The following is a 26,149-nucleotide window of genomic DNA, read 5'->3' as shown; positions in this document are numbered from 1 at the left end:
GGCTTCTTTAATCTTTCTATTTAGCTTTATTTTTATCACTGGTTTATTATTTAGCTTTGTTTTTATTTCAGTTTTAGAACTTAAACATTATTTCAGTTAGTTGCCAAGGCAACATTTTATAAGTTTTGCATCTAGTATTTATTTATATTTTATTTATTTATATTATTGATTATTGAAAACAATCTTTAATAGTTTATTTTTACTTAAGACATTGATAACCCCCTGAACTGAAAATATCAAAAAACACTAGATTGCAGCATTACCTACGTATCAAAAGTTATAAATTATGGTTCATGTACTCAGTCTTTGAACTTAAAATCCTATTAACATCAGAGTGCTATACATTTCAGCACTGACCTGTAGTGACAGAGGACAATATTAAACAATTAGCTACCATTCACTAAAAGAGGAAACCCAAATCAGTCCAGATAGCTAATATCAGTTGAGACAGACAGGTTAAATGGTGTTGGCCTTCTAAGGCACAATTGATTCACCCCTTACAAGACTCTGCCCTAATGCCATTACCCTCTTTACAGCTTATCTGAGATCTTTCTAAAGTGATTCAGGCTCAGACTGAAAACAGGACACTGAGAAGAGCCAAACTGTTCTCAAGCAAAAAGGGCAAGAATTTCTCACTCCCCCAGAAACCACATCCAACAATCAACAACACATGCTTTAGAATTTAATAACCACACTCGCTGTATGGTGTATTGCTGATGCTAATGTGTGGTCTGAGTAGTCGACAACTAGGACATGAGGTCAATGAACCTCACAATGAGGGCAACTGCACCTCACGATAAACCAGAAAATGTGTCAATAACCTGAAAGAGAGTAAAGGTCATTCAAATCACCCACAAAATAAGATACATTGAATATTTTATAATAGACTTAAAAAGCAAATATGACAAAGTCTGGCCAGCAAGGTTTTAAGGAAGTCTTGGAAAGTCATGAGCAGTATACTTTAATTCAAATAAATAAAATACTTTATATATTAACATGTAATATAAAAAATAAACAACTAAACTGTAAAATATTAAAATATATAATGATAAAAGTTAAACTCAAACACAATATAACTTTTAAATTATAAAAACTAAGTTTTTAAATAATGATGTGCTAAGGTATATTTCAGGATAATCCAATGAATATAATATTTTAAGATTAAATCCAATAATTAATAAAATTCTGAGAGAAATAACGATATATTAATTATAATATATACATTATATATTTTAAGTAAATATATAATCTAAAAGTTTTTTATATTTTTACAATATTTTAAGTATAGAAATATTAATATACTAAGAGAAATAAAAATCATATGATATCAAATATCATACAATATTTAAACGTATAAAAGTATTTATTTTAAAGCTGCAGTCCGCAGTTTTTCCTCTTTGTCGCCATCTCTGTTCGAAATCTGCAATTGCAGTTACTCGCGGAATTATCAGCTTTACGTGGGTTGTGCCTCGGCACGGCACGGCACAGCGCGGATTGATTAATGTTTTGAGGAGAATGTGCAGCTGTCAGTCGCCGCGCCGGTGTGGATCCTGGCATTCGGAATCACAGATTCTACTTTTTGGAAGTATGACCAACATAAGAATTTTCACTGGAAAATATCATCCAACTTTTGTCATCCAACAGTAACATCCACTTTTGTTCTGACCAACTAAGGGAAAAAAAGCATTGCAGTAAATCGCGCTGATTAAATCTAACGATCGCTTATCATATCACTAGGGCTGGTCCGAATACCATTTTTTGAGCTTCGAAGCTTCGGTAGTAATGGACATCGAATATTAGAAGCTTCGGAGAGAGGGGGCTGAACATATTCTTCTCTCTAATAAAGGTATTCTCTATGTCTGTCTGTCCGTTTGCATTTTGATTATTTCGAGAACTGTTCATCCAATCGACTTCACAAGGGAGTGCAGTGTCGCATTTGGTGCAATATAGATGGACACACGAGAGAATTAATAAACTTTTAGTAAACTACAGAACAGCGCGAGTGGGAAGCGGCGCCTCACGAGGGCAGGGCTTATATGCTCCGAGAACGGACACTGCACTAGTGATATAAAACGCACACACACAGGTCTGTTAAATTAAGCAATACTTTTAAGGTAGTCTAATATTTTTCTGACTAACAAATTACTGACACAGTAAAGGGTAGATTTAAATAAAGAAAAACGAAATTTAAATAAAGAAAAACGAAATTTAAATAAAGAAAAACGGAATTAAGTTAAATTAAAAACTAGATTAATTTAGATGGATAATAACGGGTAAAAAGGCTAATACAATTTGTTTCTATTATTCTATTTTCCACAATGTCAAAGCAACGCAGCTTAACCACACAAGCACTTCGGTCCATACAAACTCCGCTGTTCTGCGCTCTAGCCAGAGAACGCTCTCGTTGCTGGAACACTTAGGCGTCGGTTCCATTTCTAGCATGCACACGTTTTCTGTGTGGCTCGATCCGCGTGTCTCACGCAGGCAGTGTGCAAACCCCAACCTGTTAACATGGGAGCCGAAATAATAGACACACCACCCAGCTGAGATGCTCACGCCACGCAGCCAGTGTGTTGCCGGCCTTATTCAAGCGTGAATGAGAACCGTTTCGCGGGGATCCCAGGTGTGCAAAAAAAAAAAAAAAAAAAAAAAATATTCGAATGTCAAATTTTCAAATCGAATACCAACCCACCGAACGAATATTCGAATATTCGGGTCCAGCCCTACATATCACGTCAAACCATACAAATTGTTAATGTTAACAACATCAGCATTGCATGACTCCATTTAATGCCCTTCCGATATTATCCGTGTTTTCGCACGGGCCTGGTTGCAGTCTCTTTTTTTCTGTAGCCACTCCGAAGTCTTTTGCATTTTACAACGGGTGAATCTCCAGTTGTCACTGGTGAACGTCGTTTTAACCTTTTATTCAGGGTGTGAAGAGACTTCAATCAGCATAACAAAACATTTCTGGAACAAATCAGATACCCTGCGTTTAATACAGAAAGTATTAGGTTCTCTAGGCCATAGTGAAGGTTCAGTTCTGGGTTAGTTCCAGTAGATCTTTATAGTACAGGGTTGATCTAACCAAGTCTAATCTGGTTTGGAGGGATTTTCCAAGTCTCCATAATGCATCTGACCATTTGATCCCATAACACGTACTCCCAACAACAAATATAACCCATGTGCAAAGCCTACAGAGACCGTATTAAAACAAAAACACTTATCCTCTTAATACCGTTGCACAATGTGGTCAACTATGTGGCCGTATGATTGTTGTGATCCGATCTGAGCACCTATTCACCCTGCACTAAAGCCAGTTTCCAGCTTTTGTTTGGTTCTGGTGGACCTTCAAGATTTCAGCTGCAGGAAATGACATCCACCCCTTCTAGCACGCTAAACAATGGAGCCATATTTCAAATGACATTTGTGACTCCTACACTGACCAGAAAAAGGCTGCGTCTATGAAAAGAAATGACATTTATATCATTCCAGCTTTGACTTCTGCACATTTACGCACATCCTAGAGGACTCACCAGCGCTTTCTTTTCACACAGTGTGTAAACTGCCTCCAGGTTGGGGTCGCTGTGCAGGGGGTGCGTGTACATCCTGTGCTCGAATGCCTCCACCTTCTGAATGACCTTCTTCAGCGCTGGATCCTTGATACCCATGTCGTCTATGGGATCAAGCAGCGGAACACCATCTGGGAATCGTTTCTGCACCTCCTGGGAATGAGAAGCAGTCATGTGCTTTAATCTTTAAAATCTCTCATTATTATAATGATCATCACTCAACACCTTCCATTAGGAGAAAGGTTGAGATGATCCAACAGGAAAAAGACGCATGACCGCTCCTAGAGATTAGCTTCTGCAACTAATTGAGGCCAATTCAGTGAAGTGTAAAGCAGTGGTTCTCAACTCCAGTCCTCAGGACCCGCTGCTCTGCACATTTTGTATGTCTCCCTTATTTAACACACCTGAATCAGATTATCAGCTCGTTAAGAGAGACTCCATGAACTGAACTGAGTGTGTCAGATAAGAGAGACATACAAAATGTGCAGAGCAACGGGTCCCGAGGACTGGAGTTGAGAACCACTGGTGTAAAGGAACTGTGTGATTGTGTAGGGAAGGGTTCAGGATTAACAAGATTAAGCAATTTGTTACACTCGGCACAGAATAACACAGATGTGCCCTAACTTTTTGTAGTGTAGTGCATGTGCGGTAGTATGCAAAAGTGGTAAAATGCCACAGTGTTGTCCCATGGCATCACTACTATGTTTAAATACTATTATGTTTTTATACATTTTCCACTTTCTTTAGTGTGTAATGTCGCAGTTTGAGCATGAAAAAGGTCTGCAAAGTTACCAAGCACAGCCTATATCAGTGCGGACTGTTTCTGCAATCCCTGAAAGTTTTCTTCCGTGAACAAACATGTCACAGTATCCCTCATTTGAATAATTCCCACCCAAGGCATATGCAAAAAAAGAGGCAAGTCCTGGTTGAGTTGTGTTGTTAGTGTGTTGAAACTAGCAGTTATGGTAAGGGGCGCTGTGTTTTCTGAACATTCAAGCATGAAAACCTGTTCTAGTAGAGCCCAAAAACTAAATCAAGACTTTGTGTAAGGCCATAATAGGTTCCCTTTAATACAGTGATATGTGTTAAGTTAATACCTAAATACTGATCATTTTGAATTGAATTGTGTAAAAACATTAAATAACATTTAAAAAACATTTTTACATTCTACACACACACAGTAGTATGCCATTAAAAATATACCCACTGTGTGTGCGCGCACTGACCTGTATGGATTTAAGCATGCTCTGTCGGTTGTCGTAGGGCCGCAGGTCTTTGGGGATGTAGAGCCGAACAGAGCTAATGGAGGTGATGAGATGAAGAATCACAGGAACAACCTGAACGATAAACAGACAGTTCTGATTGGACGAACCTCCTCCGGCTGCCTCTGCATGAAGAACTTCACATCGTGGCCATATATGACCAAAACACACAGCGAGAAGCAGGAGGGTCAATCTAAACACATTTAGCAGGACCGGCGCAGACATAAAGCAGAGTTTACGAGCCCACAGAGATGGGGAAGAAAAACAAGAGCCATAAGCTAAAGCCATTGAGCCTCAAACCTCTGGAGCGCCGGCTAAATTGCTTAACATTTGGGGAAAGAGGTCAAGAGAGGAAAACAATGACAAAATCACAGTTGTATCGTGGCACTTTGTGATTTTTATGCTGTGACAAGTTGTCGACAAAAAAAAAACTATTTTCAGGAATTTAAATAAACCTGAAATTAAATATAAATATTAGATCAAACTATTTTAGAATAACTGAAGTACTGGAATTACTAAAAATTAATAATTAATAATAAAAAAAATCCCTAATGAGCAAAAACAAAATTACTAAAATTTAAACTGAAATTATAAAAATAAAAGCTAATTCAAATTATTAATAAACAAACAAATCTTAACACGCACATTGCTGGCAGGGTTAAAAAAACAAAACAAAAAACAAACAAACATAAGTTTGGTTTTAATTTTGTTTTTTGATTTAATAAAATTAATCAAACACTTCACAGTCTCCACTGCATAAATTATACATTTAATATAGATTAATCTTTATTAAAGCAACAAAAGGTATTCAGGTGAAGAGCAGTGAGTGATTTTCTCTGTCTTGTTCTTTGGTTAACATTAATGACACAGACAGCAGCAGGTTTATTAGGCTGCTGTCACTTTAAGATCAGAAAGTGCATGTCACGGATCTGACACAACTTAAGGTCATTTAAGACTTTAACTAATTTAAGACTTTATAAGGATACTCGCCAAAGCGGTATTTTGGCATAGGTTTGTGTATTTTACCGTTTAAGCGCAAAAGAGAACTTTATGCGAAACGGCTTTCTGTGCGCACGAGTCATGTGTGTCACACAGACAGGAAATTCACAGACAACACGTCAGTACAGATTTAAGCTTTTTTTTTTACGTCATGCTTGAATGGTTTAATAGCACCTGAATGAATGATAGCATGATCATATAATATAGAAATATATTAATATTAATATAAAAAAACAAATGCTCTGGTAATTGCGTTAAATACTTATTCATATTTTAATAAATATTTTTAAACACGTTAAACTGGAGAAAAAAAAACTCATGCGTTAATGCGTTAATTTCAGCAGCCCTAGTTTCTATATGAAATCTAAGCTGGTGTGTCAATTCTGGAGTATGTTAACCATCAAATACTCTCACCTGCATCTCGCCCTTTTCCCCTGGGCCTGCTGGTTTGGCTGCCTCTGTGGCCGCGTTCTTTACGCTGTCTTTGCTGCAGTGGACCAGAACCTCCACCACAAACAACGGGTCAACATCACCACCTCCAGCCTACAAAGAACATACACAATTTTTTTCTGCACCAAAAAGACAATTTGTTTTTTCATGACCATTTAACACCGACTCCATGACCTTTAAGGGGTCCCATTATGCCCTTTTACGAAGTCTTGACTTTGTTTTTGGGGTGTACTAGAATGTTTTCATGCTTGATTGTTCAAAAAATGCATTGTTTTTCACATATTTTACATTATTACAGCACCTCTCCCCAGTGCGTCTCACGCTTCATTTTCGATGAAGCCCCTCCTTCCGAAATACAAAAAGTGCTGTGACTGGTTAGCTGGCCCAGTGTGTTGTTAGTCCCGCCCCTTCATAACCGCGAGTTCTGCTTTAGTGTAAATATTGATGGCATCAATTTCAAACCAATTCAAGCCCGATTCAGACCCTGACAATGTTAACGAACAAGAGGATCGTGCAGAACGGATTTCATGCACGGACTTCACAGGACGTTTCAGAGTGGTATGTTTTTTTTTACTGTCTTATACATTATAGATGCAATGTTATCCACCATTAAATCATGATATCTGTCGGAAAACTAAGGTAATACAAACAGTAATCGATCACTAAACCATGGTTAATTTTCCTGAGGAGCTGCGAAGCGTCTTACAAAAGTGAGAGCTTACAGAAGCAACAGAAAACAAGCTGTTCTTCATAGAAATGTGCAGCGCACAGATAAACGTTGGGGTTACAATGTTCAGGAACAGTGTTAAAAATAAATTATAACCACTCCAAGTTCGTCAGCCATAGGAAGGTCAAACAAATGAGTTTGAAACGTTGGGGGGAAAAAAACGTGTCTCTGACATGGCGCCAACACGGTCTTCTCCAACGCCGCTCATCTAGGCATCGCCCCTTTTTTCCGTGCATTCCGTGGGCGGGGATTATTTAAACGAGTAACATTGTGACTCATAAGATCCGGAAAAAACGCTTTGTAGTCCAAACGAGCCGTTCGTTGTAGTTCTTGTAAAGTGGATTCTGTTAAATAAAATATCTCTCTCTCTGGAATGGACTTTGTAACCTTGCAGATCTTTAAGCTCAAACAGCAAAATATTACACACTAACTAAAGTTGAAAAAGTGGAAAAGCATAATAGGACCCCTTTAAAAAAAAAAAAAAAAAAAAAAAAAAAAAAAAAAAAAAAAATATATATAATAATAATAATAATAATAATAATAATAATAATAATAATAATAATAATAATAATATATATATATATATATATATATATATATATATATATATATATATATATATATATATAATTTTTTTTTTTTTGCTGCTGGAAATCTCAGAACCAAGTGGTGATACATGTCATGTCTGATGAAAGAAAGCTGCTCGTTCTTGCAGCTTAAGCCTGGAATACACAAAACGGCTTTTAAAAACCGTACAGTTTTTAAAACACTAGGCATCAAACACTTGCTGATTTAGTAAATGGTTACAGAGAAAACTGAACATCACACACTAAACGACTGAGGATCATACACTACCAGACTTTAAGGGCGTCAGTCTACCAAATCATTTGTAAAAATATGCTTTGGTGGAGACACAGCCTAAGTCTTTCCAAACACAAACTCATGCAGAAATGTGTCTCATTGCTAGGAGAAACAAAAACTATTCTAAAATTGGATAAAATGTCAAACATGTTTGATATCATCTGAATGGATATAATATGTTTTGTGATCTCGGTCAACTTAGACTGCCCAAAATCCGCAAGTTGGCTCTGACTTTCAGCAACTAGCACTGACTTTACTTTTGCACAGATTTTTTCCTCGATTTGTTGTCTAGACATGTAGTGTATTACAGCCTTTAGTTTACTTTTTTCTACTTGACATTTTGAGTTCTGAAGGTACAAGAACTAGTACAAGTACAAGTCTCAAAAGATCAAGGAAAATTTGATTCCTCACGAACACATGACCTCTTATAGCTGGGCACTTTAACCACAAAAAATAAATACAAATAAATTACAGATAATACCTTGACATTTGGCTTCTTTTGGAAATTGACGATTACACCCCAACCAAAATCCAGATCTTCCTTTTTCACCTGGAAATGAAAAACCCAAAAAGTGTTTAGCAATTTCAGTTTCTCTAAACCACCAAAACCAAGCAGGTCTGAGGGTCTATATTTTCCAACAAAACGGTTGCTAGTTTAGATGAAACATTAACTGTATTTGCACTGTCTTTGTACAGAAAGAGCCACTGGCCATTTACCCTGACCAGTCTGCCCGGCTGCAGGAAGGGCAGGCAATATCTCGGTTTATGAACAAACTCCTCGATTTCCTTGCCCAGTTTGGCCAGCTGCTGACGGATCTTGTAGTAGGTCACCACACTCTCTTCATTGGGGATTCGTATTGCATTATACTCCTCCTCCAGCTTTTTCATTTCTGTGAGAATCACAGAAAATAAAGACAAGAGTGAGAAACAAAGAAGTTCTGTAACAACAACCCAGTTACTGATTCTATGTAAATTCTAATGAACAAGAAAATCTAGTTAACCAAATGTTAACTTGTGTTGTGCTAAACCCGTATGACTAACAGACTTTATCAAACACAAACAAGGACATTTTGAAAAATGTTCCTGCTATTCTGTTTCACAGAGAACCACATGATGCATAAATGATTACAGAATTTATCTATGGAAAATATTCCTTTAAATCATAATTGTTCTTACTCTCCACAACGCCAGGCACGGCTCTATAGTGCTGGAACTGGTAGAAGGACTTCTCCAGCATGTACTCTGGGTTGATCTCCTCCACACGCAGTAGATTGAGCACCATGTTGTATGTCAGGTGGAATGCACTGTTCAGAGGATCTGCCGTACCCTACGAGAATAAAAGGTGTAACTCAATAAATCATGAATCCAACACAATCCATTGACACCCATACGGTGGAAGAATGAGGGAGTTCGCTACATTCATTCGCTGTGAACCGAGATGTGGAATATGCCGAAAGTGCTTCGCTTTGAAATATGCAGTGCAAAAGACTATACACTTATGCAGCCTTTTGTGATTTGATACGTTTTTGCTTTTAGTTCACGTGACAGATACATTTCCAAAGCAAAGTCACACACACACACAAAAAAAAGACCTTTTGTGTTATATTTGGTTCATTATGAAACTGTGCCAATTCAGATTAAACTATTGTGGGCCGCCAGAGTCTAGGTAATAAATGGGAAACACTGATATAATAAAAAGCACATTTACCCACAATTTTTACTTATCGCCTTAAATGCCTGAAAAATCACATGCATAAACATTACAAGTACGGACAAATGAATAGTCTAATCAGAGTTTTGAATTGAATCACTGAAACAATTTGAACAAATTCATAGAAACACAAAGATTCTAATCGTTTTGAGCCAAGGAATCGGAGGGAATATTTTGTTTTATTTCTAGCCTTTAGTTCAAAAGTGTGTGTGTGTTCACTACTCCTAATGTGTTGGTGCACTAACTTGGATGGGTTAAATGCAGAGGACAAATTCTGAGTATGGATTACCATATCTGGCCTTCACATGTCAAAAAGAAAAAAAAAAAAGAATTTGGACAGTTGGTGGCACTAGAGGGACTGAGTTAGAGACTTCCAATTTGCTATGGTTAATGTTGGGACTGTCCTGTATCTGTGACAAATTTCACAATTTCATTTTTACCACAGTTTTATGGGCTGCCATAGACGCCAGAGCAGAAAACTAATGGATGAAAAAAAGCTTGTGCTACCAAAGCAAACATCTCTTAAATTCCACAACGCAAATAAAATAAAACATTCAACCAATGAAGCCTTTATACATGAGTAAACAACTGACCACGCTAAGAGTAAGAAAACCACAGCGCTGTCTATAAATCAACAGGTTTTGCAACACAGAGTCTGATTCTACGCAGGCCCAGAGAAGAAAATTGAGAAGGCACTACTGATGTGTGCCAGGCAATTCATTTTAGTGACTTGGCTTTCTCAGTATTCTCTTTGAAAATTACAAAAGACCCTAATAAAGTACAATTTGAATTCAGTCAAAAGGGCATTGAGCAAGACTTTTTAAAGGACCCCAAGCAGAGATGGGATATGGCAATCCAAGCTTCAGAGGGGGGAATCGTGAGTCTGCAGGGACGAATCCTGGCAGGAAGGCATGTGAGACCGAGAGAGCTTATGGACTTCATGTTAAAGAGTGTATTAATGAATGGGGCGGCCCCTTACAGAGGGTGCCAAGGCTTAGAGGAGGATAAGGGGTTTAGGATCAGAAAGTTTGTGCGTCAGAGTGCGTTGGCCATCACCTGAACAAAACTTGAGGAGAACTGCTTAAAAGAACAGTTCACCCAAATATGAAAACAAAAAAAAAAGATTCATCATTGTCATGGCGTGTTGGCATGTTTACCTTCAGTAACTGTTTGCCAATCGCAGGGCTCATCTTCTCATCCACCATGAAAATGACTATTCCCCTCTCATCCATTCCTCTTCTGCCGGCACGTCCTGACATCTGGATATACTCTCCAGAGGTGATCTAATGTGGGGGGTGGAAAAATATGAATTCATTACTATTGCAGAAGTTGGTTAAATTAACCATACACAGTACGTGCAATCACACTGTTGGCTAAATATGGTTTTCTGAATTATCTACTACAAAAAAAATCTATAAGATTATATTAAAGACTGAACATGTACTTTACATTAAAAATTTAATTTTGACAAGAAAAACAGTCTTGTTTACAGCAAACCAACTGTAAAGGACACACCTAAACGTGTAGTGCATTACATTTAATTAGATTTTATTTAAATATTAATAAATGGCTCAAAATAAATGGCTACGAAACTGTACAGTTACCAAGGACTAAAATGGATGAAGTGTTCACAACTGTTCACAACAAGTTGTGCGGGTAAATATTTTCGTGAATACCGTGATACATTTTTTTTTAAAGGATTCTTTGATGAACAAAAAAATATATTTTTTGTTGTTGTTCAATCTTACTAGCCAAACTTTTGAACTGTGGTTTATACTTTAGATTTTGCATTTCTCTCCATTGATTTTAATAGATCAGGAAAATGGGCGTTCTGTTAACGTGCATAATGGTGGTAAAATCACCACAAGATGTGGTTGTTAATAGATTTTGCTGTAGGGAAACATCTGCAGTTGCCCAAACGATAAGGTTTCCATCTGAAAGTTCCTTACTGGTACGGTTCTGATAAATCACAATCTGGAACCAAACTCAAACAATGTAACATATCAGCCCATTAGTTTTGCAAATATTGTTTTTGCCTGATAACCCCTCCTAACGTTCCTCTGCTATATTACAGCAACCCATAGCTGACCCCAGATCAGTCTCATCTTCTATTAACTGCTAAAAGTCCCAGAGAGAGGCTCAGTGCCTGCAAACTTTGAATGTTCGTTTTCTGGCAGACTCATGGATACCAGATGTTCCTCACAAAACGTTTTAGATGGCAGCTTCCATCGCTCACTCGCTCTGTGCTGGAGTATTAAGCCAAGGGCCTCTTTTATTCACAACAGCTTGAGTCATTGCCTCACACTCACGCAAACAATACGTGGCAGCTTGGACAGCACCGTTGCTCGACCCTGTGTCCTCTCTGTGCAACGGTGGACGAAGAGGCAAAGAACTGCATTGGGAAATTTGATTAGTGATCTTGGTGAGAAGCAGGATAGAGGATAGTTTGTGATTTACCCAGCGGAAGTCTTTGCCGTCAAATTTGCGTGCACTGGTGAAGAGCACGGTTCGCGCAGGCATGTTGATTCCCATGGCAAATGTTTCTGTAGCAAACAAGGCCTAGAGAGAGAGAGAGAGAGGTTACACCATTACCACAGACACACACAAGCTATTATGAGAATTTTGGCTGAGAAACTAGTGAGGTGTCTTAAAGGGACAGTGCACCCAAACACAAATCTCATTCCTTTAGTCAAACCTGTATGACTTTCTTCCATGGAACACAAAACTTTTCCAGGGTGGACGATATGACCTAAATCTTTAAATCACAGCACCTGTCTATAACGTTATTTTCGCTGAACACTAAAACTAAATTTAAATATACATGTATGCATACATACACACATTATATCAGTAGATGCATTTCTACTATTGGATGGTTGAATTGAAATGAAGAAAAAACAAAACTGAAGCCATAAAATCATTTTGTGTGAGCAGCGCACAACTCAAGGTATTGCTCCAAGAAATGATAGTGGCATTAGATTAATTAAGTTTAAAGTCAATGTAAATCTAAAGTCTTTGGTAAAGTGTCAAAGATGGTGCACTCATTACTATGAATGGGAGAAAGTGCAATGCGTAATATGGCGGAATAAGTCCCGCCTTCTAAATAAAAGAGGCAATCGCTCATTGGTAAAGCCATCGTCTCCCTGCATCTGCCACTAGAAGCTCTGGCTGCCAGAGAGAAACAGTCTGTGTTCTGAGTCCTAGGACGCCACATGCACACTGGCTGGTCCAGCATGAAAATGAAGATTTGTCATGATTTGAACATTTAGAAACAAAATTCTTGAGACAGCTGTTGTCATTTTGACAGCAGTTTGGAAAACATTTTGTTTCCCATGAGAGAATTTTCATACAGGAAAAACAAGATGGTGAGTGAATTGAAAACTAAAAAAAAAAGTTGTCAACTCTGAACGACTCCATGTTCAGCCAATGTGAAAGTGTTTATCCAACATTACACAAAGGTTCATCCAGTCACCTTTATCAGACCCTCAGAGAACAGGATCTCAATGGTCTCTTTGAGGATCGGGAGGAGGCCGCCGTGATGAATCCCAATTCCTCTCTTCAGCAACGGCAGAACATGCTCCACCTGTTGAGAAATGATCTCGATTAAACACACACAGCTTCAGGACTCGGACAGGCCATTACTGCATTTAATCACAGCTCAGTCAGATCAACATAGTGAAGCTAATACCAGCTTAAAGCTCAAACCAGCTTAAAGACCTAGTAACACCGAGGCCGAATTTTTCAAGACACAAACAAGCACAACAACATTTTCAAGGAATGGTTGACCTAAAAATGAAAAGTTGGTCATTGTTTACTCACACACCTGGTCAAGCTCAACTCTTTCCCCGCCATTGACGGAATGTTCTGGCTTTCAGTGTTTTCACTGTTATACAGTAGGGGGCGCTATTACGCATCTTCTGAAAGAGTAATGAATCTCCTGATCAAAACGCATGCGAAGATGATGCAGAAACAAGTGATATCATATGCAATCATTTGCACGTGTAAAATAACGCGATCACCGGCATCAAACAGCATATAAATCAAAACCGTCGACCTAGGACGAGCTATAGGACTGTGAAGCTTTGGGGATGTTGTTGGACTCGGATAGGCCGACTATGATATTAGACTACATAGCCTATAATAATAGAAAATTAATTTCAAACCTGAATCAAACATATTTTTATTCAAAGATCAACAGTCTGTCATCAGTCTGCCACAAAAAAAACATTAAAATCTTTAAAAAAAAAATGTAAAAAAAAGTTGTAAGTGCATAAATCAGACCTTTCAGGCTATAGCCTAATGCTAATAAGCCTTATGCTAAAATTATTACTACAACTGAATTGTTGGTCATTAAATAAGAAAACTAAATGTAGATGATTTTCTTTGTGTAACCCGACATCAGACATCTGCCTCCCCTCCGTGAGAAACAACAAACTCTTTCCTACACACTTTGCAGAATGCTTTAATCGCTTAAGGCTGTGGCAATCCATGGATACTTCCCCACCAACTCCTCCCGGTACCCGCAGAGACGTTTTAGCTTTTTAGCAGCATGTTGGGGTTTCGGTCCACCAGCCATGTCAACGAAACGAATTAATGAAAATTAGCTCATCAATGCATATCTAAATTTGCACCTACGGTATCTTTGTAGAAAAAGAAACAAAAAAAAGATGCTGCAGCCAATGAGCAGGACGACTCAACCTCCACGGACAGCTTTTAATGTTTTATCAGATAATAACTACTCAAGATTTTGCTTTAGTATATTATTCGGGACAATTAGGGCCGGATTCGGGATTCGGGAAAACAGCTTAGATTTCGGGACTGTCCCGAATTTTTCAGGACGTCTGGTCACCCTACATTCAAGTGTTGATAAAGAAAGCATTAAGGAAGAATAAAAAGTTTTTTTGTTTAAAGGCAGAGAATCTGTTCTTTTGTTATATTGCATGTTCAGATATTCATACAATAAAATATTCTGGGGGCCATGAAATTGTGAACACGATAAAAAACGCTGGTGGTGGCTGGCAAACGCTGGCAGAGAAAGAGTTAATTGTAAAAAGTGTTTTGTTTTTTTTTTTTCCCTTTTCCACACAAAGGCAGCGCTGATCTCTTCCATACAATGAGATTTATCTTATTTAAAATATAAAGCTATTGAAGATTTAATACATAAAAATTCATATTTTAAAAAAATTCAAACAATGAGGAATAAATTAAAATCTATCATTTTTGTGAGGGTAGTGAAAATATCCGCAAATGCAAATCTGGGTCAACAGCGTGAAGAGCTCAGGATGAGCTTGCAGAAATGTAGCATTGAGAACAAACAGGCAGGGGTCAAGTTGAAGGATGGTCCGTTCCTCATAAAGGCAACATTTACACAAACTGAAAATTTGAACTAGTCCTGTAATCTCTCATCCTCCAACACAGCAGGCGTTCTGATGGAGGATCATTTTATCTTCACACTGACAGAGCAGCGTCCTTGAAGACCAACTGATCTGAGATCAGCACCTCTACTGCATGAGCACAAGCCTAACTCGGCTCTCCTACAACATGCAAAAGGATGACAGCAAAAATGATGTAGGAGTAACAGTGAACAGGAGGGCTGAAGAGAGTGGAAAGTTTTACGAGCCTCTTAAAACCATTTTGGGAATTGCTAACACAGATTCACCTCAAACAAGTTTCACATGTACAGCCCGACTTTGCTGTGGTTTGTGTGGCAGGTCTTCAATTAACAAAGAACTTATGAGTTTAAGTGAATAATCGGGATTTTAATTATAGTACAAGAAAGAACATCTTTAAATGTGGTCCATGTGAGGAAAATATTAGGGTAGTCAAAAGGATAAAAATAGATTTATTAGCAATTGTGTATGTGCCACTTACTATCATTAAAAGTATCGGTTACACTATTTTAAGGTGTCATTGTTACAGTGTAATTATATATTTAAGTACTGAGTAATATTAAGCAACAACATGTACTTACTATAGGGTTAGGGTAGGACTACGGTTTGGTTGAGGGTTAGTTGCATGTAATTATGCATAATTTACTGTTATTGCTATTTTAAGTACATGTAACGTATGTAACAAGGACACTAAAATAAAGTGTTACCAAAATATCAAAAAGGTAAAAAAAAATTAAAATATGAAAAGACAGGGTAACACTATTTTAAGAAGTTACATTTACTGTTATTACTATAGTAAGTACATGACATGTAGAAATGTGTAACTACGTCACCTTAAAATAAAGTGTTACCAAAGACAGTAAAACTGTAATATTGTGAAATATTGCAATCTAAACTATGTTTAAAATGTTGCGCATCAAATCCTCCATCATCCTGTCAGTCATCTCTCCATACCCTCTTCACGTGATAAGTGAAATCTGACTCCTGCTGCACTAGTGCTGATACTGCAGCTGAGCCGCATGGAGAAGAGCAGACGCTTTCAGTTTATAATTGTAGTCGAATAGCAAAAAAACCTATTCAAACTTTGCAAACTGATTTCCCTTTGCATGCAGCAGACACCAATGACATACTTTTTTTCTCTGAATGCTTCATCTAAATCTTGTTATTATTGACTGCATTGGTGTTGCCGTGGACGTGACAGAACATGATGGCGTGTGCTCTCAGGCACATCCAAGTGTTGCAAATTTTTGATTCTTATTGAAATATTTGGATCTTTGAGAGTGCACCACACCGCACAAGTCTGGTGTTTTATGTGCATTAGCTCAATGGCAGCAATCTAATTTTCAAATTAGATTAGTAAAAAAAGGTTTATTTAAAAAAAAAAAAACATTACTGTTGTAAAGATTGTGACTACTTGACACAAATGTCATGCAAGTAAAATAATAAGAAATATGACATTAATATGAGCATTTACAATTTTTTGAAATATTCAGGCAGCAAGAAGCGTTATTTTCTAAGCAAATAAATTAAATATCATCAATTTTATAATTTTATCGTCAACATAGACCAATGAAATGTGATATTATAGGTACAAAAAGTATATGCAGTTGCAGCTTCTGGCTGTAAAATATAGGTAGGCAGATTGTGGGTCTGCTAGTTTATGATAAACATTTTGTAAGCTTTATATTCTAATTGCTGAACACATCAGACAGTTTTGGCAGAATTATATTGTCCTTATGTTATTCAGCCTGAGGGTGGCGCTCTAATGACGATTGATAGACTTTAGTACTGGTGCTAATCTTGTTAATGAAATCTGACAAAAAAAAGTTTTTACGACCATTATTCTCTATGACTAATACGAGACAACACCAACATCCTTAAACGATAACTGTGACTATATCAACCTGCAATATCGTTAAGACGAGACTAAAATGTAAACTTTCAAACTTAAGAGACGACAAAAAATTTGACTGCTTTTAACAAGCCGACAGGCTAAGTTCACTTACTTGTTGCTCTGGGGCCGTATTCACAAAGAATTTTAAGGCTAAAAGTAGCTCCTAACTGGCGAATTTAGGAGCAACTCCTAAAAATAATGGGTGTGTCACTCCTAACTTTAGGACTCCTAATTTTTTTGACTAAGAGTAATTCACGAAGCATTTTAGCCCTAAAAGTAGCACCTAAGCCTGGGACAGCTTAAAAGAAGTCGAGAGGACTCCTAACTCACTAAGACCTTCACAAACCGCTTTTTGTGGCATTTCACGTTGCGATGTTTTGAAATGCGTATGCGGCGGTTACAGGAGCCTCCAATCGCGAGGGAACAATTCTGCATTGTAGGCATAACTAGGGATGCAATAACGCCACCAACAACAACCAAAACTAGGCTACTCATTGCATGTAAACTAATTGTAATGTTTCATTGTGAATCAAATTAAAATGTTCTTCTCTTTGCAAACGTAGGCAGAGGCATATAGTGACAGATTAATTCAATAATGTTGCAAAGATATTGCATCAATCCATATGTTTCATTAGGCTACTAGGCTATTTGTTTTGCCTTACTCTTTATTCATTTAGGCTATTTATTCAGTTATTCATCATCTTCCGTCCTTCGCACTACTTGTGTAGCGCACGCATTCTCAGACCTGTCACCTGTCACTCATCATCGTAGGGGAGGTGTTTGGAATCATTCCCGCGTTACAATCATCAGCCAATCAAGGTGGTCACTTCAGTCAAGCTCGTGCATGAGTAATGACGTCATCCATAGCAACGAAGACTCACTCTTAGTTTAGGAGTTGTCATTTTTCTTTACTAAGAGTAGGTCTGAAAGGCGTTGTGAATAACTTTTAAGAGAAAACTCCTAGCTAAAATATTTTAGTGCGATTTAGGAGTACTCCTAGTGGTAAGATAAAATGCTTTGTGAATACGGCCCCAGAAAAACAATGCTACAGCCAGTTATTCTACTCTGAAATGTGTTCCGTGTCGGAATGTCTGTTTTGTTTCGGTCTGTGTGATCTCGCCCACTGCCAATTTACCCAGTAGCATTCCCACACCCCGGGTTGCCAGTTGGAGGAAAACCGCAAACAAACTAGATCAGAGATCGCAGATTCCAAAAATCCTCAGCATCCATCTAAAAATCTCTATGAACGGGAGCATATTAAAGGGTTAGTTCACCCAAAGACGAAAATTCTGTCAGTAATTTCTCACCCTCATGTTGTTCCAACCCCCTAAGACTTTCGTTCATCTTCGGAACACAAATTAAGATGTTTTTGATGAAATCTGAGAGCTGGCTCACTCCTTCATAGGCTGCTAGGTAATTTCATCTGCCGGCCCAGAAAAGTTAGTAAAGAAATCGTTAAAATAGTCCAAGTGACTACAGTGGCTCAACCTTAAGTTTATCAAGCGACGAGAATACTTATTGTGCGAAAAAACAAAACAAAAATAACGACATTATTCAACTATTCATTTTCTTCTGTGCGGGCCTCTGACGCGAGTTCACGAGAGCGCCACGATGCATGCGCGAGAACTGAGATGACGCAGATGGGTCTCGATGTAGTGTTTAAAATGGTTCTAAAGTGTGCATTTCCTGGACGTCCGAATCGGGAGAAACCAACGAGAAAACATAAAAGTGCCTTACCAATGCCGCAAAATGAATGGCTTCCCTTTCACACTTTCCCATCAAATGATCGTGAGCGTCATCTTCTCAGTTCTCGCGCATGCGTCGTGGCGCTCGTGAACTCACGTCATAGGCCCACACAGAAGAAAATGAATAGTTGAATAAAGTCGTTATTTTTGTTTGTTTTTTGCACACAAAAAGTATTTTCGTCACTTGATAAACTTAAGGTTGAGATTTGAGATTTTCTGCTTGAATGAATGTGTTATTTGGTCGGTCTGTGTTCAGTCATGTGCCGCTTGCTCTGTTTGCTGCGACTAAATCTGCGATCAAACCTTCTCAGTGATGAACCGTAATAAATCCAAACATGGATTTCTTGAATATATTTGCGATTGTGGTTGCTGAATAAATGCACTTACGCAACTTCTTTGTGACAAGTCTTTTTTGCTGTTGTTTTAATTCATTAATGTAATTTGGATTTCTAGGAATCTTACTGTTTTACCAGCAGGCCTATATGATACATAGCCCATAATAAATAAGGAAACTAGGTGAGGTAAAATAAACCATGTGTATGGGTTGACAATCTCTTGATTTGTGCTTGTAGGTCAAAGTGCAATAATCGTGAAAATACATTTCTATTTATTATAATTGATTATAATTCTGAGCAAAATAATCAGGATTAATTTAACCATTATGCAGCATGATGAAAACGGGACTAAGTTTTCATTGACTAAAACTAGACTAAAATACTCTGACTAAAAAAATTTGACTAAACAAAAACAGGACAACTAAGGTTGACTAAATATAATAAAAACTAAAAAAGTACGTTTTGAAACAGGACTAAAACTAAATAAATAAAAAAAAGCTGACAAAATTAGCACTTTAGTACACACGACAAACTCATAGAATGCCATCTTAGAATTTCTAAGTATCCTCCGAATGTTGTTTTAAAATATTATATATAATATAATATAAAATAAAGTTATGGAGGAATTCCAGTGAGGAAAAGACAGCCATGTCTATTCTCAAACATAAAACAGACACAACAGAACTATGGTATATAAAAGCTATTCACATGGGCAAGTTTAAACTAAAGGGTTTATACTTTCAGTAATTTGATACGCTACTCCACATAGGAAGAACAGACGTGCCAACTAGTTACTGACTTGATGCTGATACACAGCTGAAGTGAGGTTTACTAAGGTCACGTGAAAAGCCAGAAATCTGCCCCAATGCCTCTCAATTAGAGTGCGCTGCAGTTCCATTTTTCTCCACAGATTTACATCCGCTCCCCCGCTTAGTATCATGATACATGCCTGCCGAAGCTATGCTCTAAATTTGAATATATCTTGCTCACTTTACGACTTAAAATAGTCAAAGAAAATACGAAATATTGTGTTGCAGAATGCCGAGCACATGCATAATTTATTATTAATTCAGTGTATACAGAGGTCTATGTTTGCATGAATATTTTGGTGGGGCTCTGGTGCCACACCTGCCCTTACAGACGAGCCGCGGATGAGTATATGCAAAGAATTTACCTGTGGCAGCTTTTTATCTTCATCAGAGAGGCAGTCTGTGGCATTGCTGAACACTTCTTCCACCAGTTTTTTCTCGTCATCTGGGATTGGATAGAGAAATTAGATATCAGACATCAAACTGGGAATTTCAGAGGACCGGTGCTAGAAAGTGCAAATGGCTTTTGGTAGTTCAGTGTGCGTGTGTCAGCTCAAAGGCCTCCGAAACACAGCCAGCATCACAAAGTTAGGTGTGTATGCGCTTTACACAGCCGCTCAAAGGACTTTCCATGATCGTATGAAAAGCACTACAAACCAGAGAGATATAGACAATGAAAATATCCAAGAAGGGTATTGAGGAAAGGGAGAGTTGCCATGTTTTCCTGCTCCCAACAGAGGCTAGAAACAATGTGTCATGATGGATTAGAACATCTCTATTTCTGCCTGCAGCACGTGGTGTAGTCAGGTCTCACAAGGCTTAGCACATTCAAACTTACAGCATAAATTAAAAACTAAATTTAAACCAGCAGTTCAACTGGTTTTGCTGCATTTCCAACACAATGGCAAAGTTGTCACAAACAAGTCTTTAAAATAAAATACTGAAGGTTTTGAAAACAGCAATAAAAGCTCTCAAAGTCATGCAATTAAATGTATTAAACTATTTTTGTGACATTAACGTAAATATTAAATTTCACAATATAATTTCAAATTAACTTGCACTAAAACAGTTAAATTTAGCAGTCTTTAATGGTCATGGTGTATTGTATTAAGTAAAAAGTAATACATTTAAATATCTTATTCATAATATAATAATTTTTCTGAATTCTCAAATTTCATTAATAAAAATCATCAGGTTGTACCAAATTACAATTAACAACCTCAATTTACCTTTCCAAGTCACAAGATCAAATTGTCTGATATTTTAAGAGACTAAATGACCTTGACACACTCACGAGGGTCTGCAGGGGTCCTCTTTTTTCCCCATGATTTTGCATTTTGGTTGCACCACATGACTTTGATTTGGCAAATAAATGTTTAAAATATTTATAATATTTCAACAGCTGCTTCGATACTTATTTTTTTTATTTCCAAGAATATATAATAAAAGACAAATTTCTTTTCAAGAATGTTGTTCTTTTAATGAAACTTTTTGTCTTTATGATGATATCAGGAAAGTTGAACGACCTTCACTAATGCAAATTACTGTTTTTTTCCCCTTTTTATATACAAAAGAACAGACCAACCAGAACAAAACCACTGATAGAGAGGAACAAGTGCATCTGAATATGGTAATAAGGCCACAGCATTACTTGAGACCACAATATCTCTGCAGCGGTCACTGCTAAAGCAATGCCTCAAAAGATTAGAAAACCAAGAGACCAATCTACTTTTGCATGCGGGAAATGATGAAAATGTTCTGGAAACCCAATAAAAATAAAATCACACTTGAGCTGGAAAGCTCTTATGATGACATCTGCTCAGATAGAGCCAATGAAAACAGTCTCCCCACCTAAAGCAAGACTCGCAAAACAGTAACAGCTGTGTGGAGGACTGCTAGTGCGGTACCAAGTGCTCACCCATATACCATCAAAGGCAAAGGACTTCAAGTTTAAGTGCACACAATTCACAACCAAAACAAGTTTAAAAGTCCGCAATAATGCAACGCTTCTGTGCGTCACCACATCAGTCACTTTTAAAATAAATTAAATTAGGCCATGTAAACCTAAGCGGTATGGGAAGTGGCAAAACTTGAGAATGTTAACAGTCACACATGCTGTCCATTTCCCTTAAAAGAGAACAGAAGGTTTGACACGTCAATAGACAGAAGAGGAAGAGCCACGTTCGTGCATTTGGCTCTGTAACACATTCTGCTTCAAATAGATGAATACTTGATAAAGAACTCCCTGGAACTGTTTTAGAAATGGAAAAATTCCCCAAAGCAACACAAAACGTAGCTCATTTCTTTTTCTGACACTTTATTTGGCCATGATTTGTTTTTAAATCTCTTTCTAATTAATAGGAAAGATAACTCCTCATCGCACCAATATTTGATTAACCTTAAGTTCCAGAATGGAAAAAAACTAGCAAATATTTTTCCAAAGAAAAATGTCATGCTCTTCCAAGGCCTAGTTTAGCCCTTGCAAGTGCATAAGCAACAGTAACAGTCTTAGCAAGAAGCATTATTAATTATTATAACATTAATACCTGTGTTGAAATCCAGTTTAGCCACTTGCAGTGCATAGGCCTCACATTCTTTCTTACTGAAGCTGAAGATGATCACTGGCTGGAAGTTCCTTTCCATGATCATCTTTACGATCTTGAAGACGTTAGATGGACCTGACCAAAAATACCATAAATAAACAAAACACCAAACCAAAAAATAAAAAGCAGCAATGATTTAATACAACAATCAGCATGTTCATCTAATGCCATGTTAATGCTTAATATTAATTTGTGGCGAATTTAAATGAAGTGCGTTTGGGAGTCTGAAGACTACTTTGTGCTTTATTTATCCATCTCAGCTGACTAATTGTAACCAGCTCACCTGAGATGAATGTTAATATTAGGTGTAAACAGAGCCATATTGTTGCTTCAGATAATTCAATATGAACGAATCACAGTAAATCAATGGGAGTCCATCTGAGGTTAACCATTTATCTGAACTAGTAACTGAATTGTGGCCCCTAAATGCACATTCTTACACAATTGTACCTTAATCAACATGGAACATTTCACAACACATTGTACGTCCATAATCTGATGTATGATGTGCAAAAAGGCACATTAAACAAATAAAAGGAATAAAATGTGGGGTTGGATCAAACTGGTGGATTTTAAAAGTGGATGTCAGATACCAGAATAGAGCAACTTTTTTTGTCCTTGCAATAACATTGATCGTGCCGTTTTTATTTTATATTGCCTTTTAAATACTAACCTTTGGTTCCACCCCTTCTGCCTTTGGGGTCCCATTTGCCCCCAGTGTTGCCTCCACTGTCCCCCACATCCCTCAGGACCTGCATAGCGGTGTTAAAATTGTCTTCTCTGAAGTCTCCCTGGCAAGAAATGGCCCAAAAAATATGATTACGTAACTGCAGTTGTACTAGGAACATTTTTTTAAACTTGATCAGCTTGTTGCGTAGCTGTGGCTTGGCAGTTATACAATACACACACACGCACTCTGATATTTCAGCATTCAGGATCTGTGCTTAATTACATGTAGATGTGTCATTCTTGAATGAAAGCTCCAGTCTACACCCATGTCAGATAATGGTGCACAGATTCCCTACATTGTAAAACAGAGGGCGGCACACACCCGAGATCACACAGGTATGTTTAACCTTCATCTCTGAATAGCTGCATTAAAGCTTTTATTCCATCATCAAAGTATTTGGCTACTTACGTTCTCGTCCACAACAAGATGGAGTCCATCGCCCCCTGCTGGAAAGACATAGTGCTGCAGTGGAGTGGGGCGGTAGTCTGTGTACACCACGTGACAGGGCTGCAAGCAAACAAGGAAATCACACTCATCCTGGAGGCATTAAGAACTCAGATCCACTTCCTTTAAACTGAATCCATTTGCTTTAGCAAACATTGCTGATTAAAGTAGACCACACCTTCTGCGCTTGCTCTGTACTGGGTTAGTGGGGCATTTTGAGTGATTGACAACATTCAGTGTTTTATAAATATTTTTTATATACTTATTGTATTTATTAATATTTTGAATTAGCTTTTTTATATTTTCAGATTTCATTTTAATTGTAATATAAGAATATAATTTTGTTGTGCATTTTAGCTTTAATTTATTTTTATTTCAGCTTTAGCCTTAGTAATTTTAGTACTTTAACTTATTTCAGTTTCCAATTGTTTTAAATGGAATCTAATATTTATTTTATCTCAATTGCCAAAAACAATTTTCAAATGTTTTAGTTCACAACAACACTGGATAGGAGATTTCTAGGGCATCCTGAGTGGTTGATAGGCGTTAACGTTGAAAGGCATTCTGGGTGGTGGCTAACATGTTCAGACTGGTTGTTTTAACATAAGAGTGGTTGACAGCAGGTTGCTAAGGTGTTCTAGATGGTTGCTAGGCTATTAATTGAGACATTAATTGATTTAAAGCAGATCAAAGGTTTGTGTGTTGACATTGGATTTTAAATTCATGAACACTGAAGCAGACTTTGAACATTCTATCAATCTTAGTATTTAATTATAGGAACTAAAGTTAAGAATGTTCAATGCAAGTCTATGGGATATTAGACCTTTCACAAGAGGAAACCCACCAGATCTGTCAGGAAAACAAAAAACAGAATGAACACAATGACCCACCTGTTTGTGGAGGTGGCAAATCCACTCTGCAAACTGTCGGGCGTTGGGAATGGTGGCTGACAGGAAGACATGGTGCACGTTGTCCGGCAGTAGGATGATGGTTTCCTCCCACACAACTCCACGCTCTGCAGGTCACATGACCCAGAAAGACAAACTCAATGACAGCAAACATGCAATAAACTTATGCACTTCACAATATTTCAGGTAACTTTTGTATTTTCTGCCAATTGAACATTATATGCAACCTACCCGAGTCTCTCATGTAATGGATCTCATCAAAGATGACCCATGCCACCTCCCTCATAACCTCTGACCCTCTGTAGAGCATGCTCCTCAAAATCTGAAAGAAAACACCCCAACAGAACAATAAATCAATAAAGAACCAGTCGTTGTTACTGCGGCGGATAACGGGCCGCTGTCTCACCTCGGTGGTCATGACCAGACAGGAAGCTGTGGGGTTAATAGTGACGTCACCGGTCATCAGACCCACGTCCTGGAACTCTTCGTACATCTCTCTGTACTTCTGATTGCTCAAAGCTTTGATGGGACTGGTGAAGATGACCCGCTGCTTTTCTCGGAGCGCCAGGGCAATGGCATACCTGCGTGCAGAAGGAAACACACTGAGATCTAAAGCAGTGTTTCTCAACCACTGCATCACAAGACCGTTTTGAGTGGGTAGCAGTGTGTAGTCAAAGACACAACAACTTAATTCTACACGTTTTTCTGATGCAAGATGTACGTGAAAGCTGTTGACTTCTGTCAGACAGAATGGGTTTTTCCATTCTACTGCACTACTTTTCCATAGTTTTTCTATGTAAATGCGCTAGGCTAGACGGACGTGTTTGAGTGCTTGCATCTCACGTCTTTTACGCGTGACACGGTGTTCTAAAAACATGAAATTAAAAGAAGTTAAACTTATAAAACACGTCTCTAGACGTCTGTTTTTTGTTCTACCGACCTGCGTCTCACATTGTCCTGATTCGGTCCTGATGTCAGGCTAAATGTCAGTGTCATTATTCTAACGTTATTTTCATAACTTGTCAGGCCCTGTTCACACAATGCATTTTTTCGGTCAAAATTCTAAGGATGCAATGTTGTTACATTGTCAATTACCAAAAAGTACAAATACCGTACATAACTGGCACATGTGTTAGCGGAGAAGGATTAGCATGCAGGTATGTTTATTCTATTCATCAGGATCAGTGTTTTATTAACAGTTATACTACTGGCTGTTGAATGCTTAAATCTGATTGGTTAACGAACATTCTGAGGTGTGCAATTATTTTCAGGGAAACGCACGACCGCATTACAGTTCCATATCACTTCGCCAAATGATTTCAAACGCACACACAAACACAGTAATGTGTTGTCAGCGCTGCTCTGACGATTCTGTCAGTAAAATAGTTTAACAACTTAAAAGTTACAAGACATTCCTACTAACGATTTAATAACAGCGCTGTTCTTGGAGCAGATAAACTTACAGTTTCACTATTAGTAGAGACGCACACTGTTGAGAGACGCGGTGACTCAGGTAATGCATACACACTTGATAACTCTCTCTCCCTCTAATAACTGCATTAGTCTTATCTGTGGCTCAAGCCTCCTTTTACTAGCTCTAAAATTATGTTTTGTGATTACAGAGGCGTGGGATTAGATGCGTTTTCTTAACGGCCGTTTCCCACCGCAAGCAGCACATATTTTTTCCGGTGTGCATGTTAACCAGTGAG

General features: G+C 37.8%; 1 protein-coding gene across 1 annotated transcript in view; it reads right to left on the bottom strand.

Moving 5' to 3' along the window:
- The window catches only part of mtrex (Mtr4 exosome RNA helicase), a 36,877-nt gene that overhangs the window by 8,073 nt on the left and 2,655 nt on the right, over positions 1 to 26,149 (bottom strand). Inside the window, exons 6-21 of the mRNA XM_079862066.1 lie at positions 24,847 to 25,021; positions 24,672 to 24,762; positions 24,423 to 24,547; positions 23,497 to 23,595; positions 23,032 to 23,149; positions 22,302 to 22,433; positions 20,121 to 20,200; positions 13,055 to 13,165; positions 12,040 to 12,141; positions 10,740 to 10,865; positions 9,048 to 9,198; positions 8,589 to 8,761; positions 8,353 to 8,421; positions 6,248 to 6,376; positions 4,799 to 4,909; positions 3,537 to 3,725 (exon numbers count right to left, since the gene is read on the bottom strand). Of these exons, the coding sequence (XP_079718192.1) occupies positions 3,537 to 3,725; positions 4,799 to 4,909; positions 6,248 to 6,376; positions 8,353 to 8,421; positions 8,589 to 8,761; positions 9,048 to 9,198; positions 10,740 to 10,865; positions 12,040 to 12,141; positions 13,055 to 13,165; positions 20,121 to 20,200; positions 22,302 to 22,433; positions 23,032 to 23,149; positions 23,497 to 23,595; positions 24,423 to 24,547; positions 24,672 to 24,762; positions 24,847 to 25,021 (1,981 nt within the window). The remainder of the gene's footprint in view (positions 1 to 3,536; positions 3,726 to 4,798; positions 4,910 to 6,247; positions 6,377 to 8,352; positions 8,422 to 8,588; positions 8,762 to 9,047; positions 9,199 to 10,739; positions 10,866 to 12,039; positions 12,142 to 13,054; positions 13,166 to 20,120; positions 20,201 to 22,301; positions 22,434 to 23,031; positions 23,150 to 23,496; positions 23,596 to 24,422; positions 24,548 to 24,671; positions 24,763 to 24,846; positions 25,022 to 26,149) is intronic.

Source organism: Squalius cephalus (genome assembly GCF_949319135.1).
Source record: "Squalius cephalus genome assembly, chromosome: 24".
NCBI lineage: Eukaryota > Metazoa > Chordata > Actinopteri > Cypriniformes > Leuciscidae > Squalius > Squalius cephalus.
This window is presented reverse-complemented; position numbering and strand designations above follow the sequence as displayed.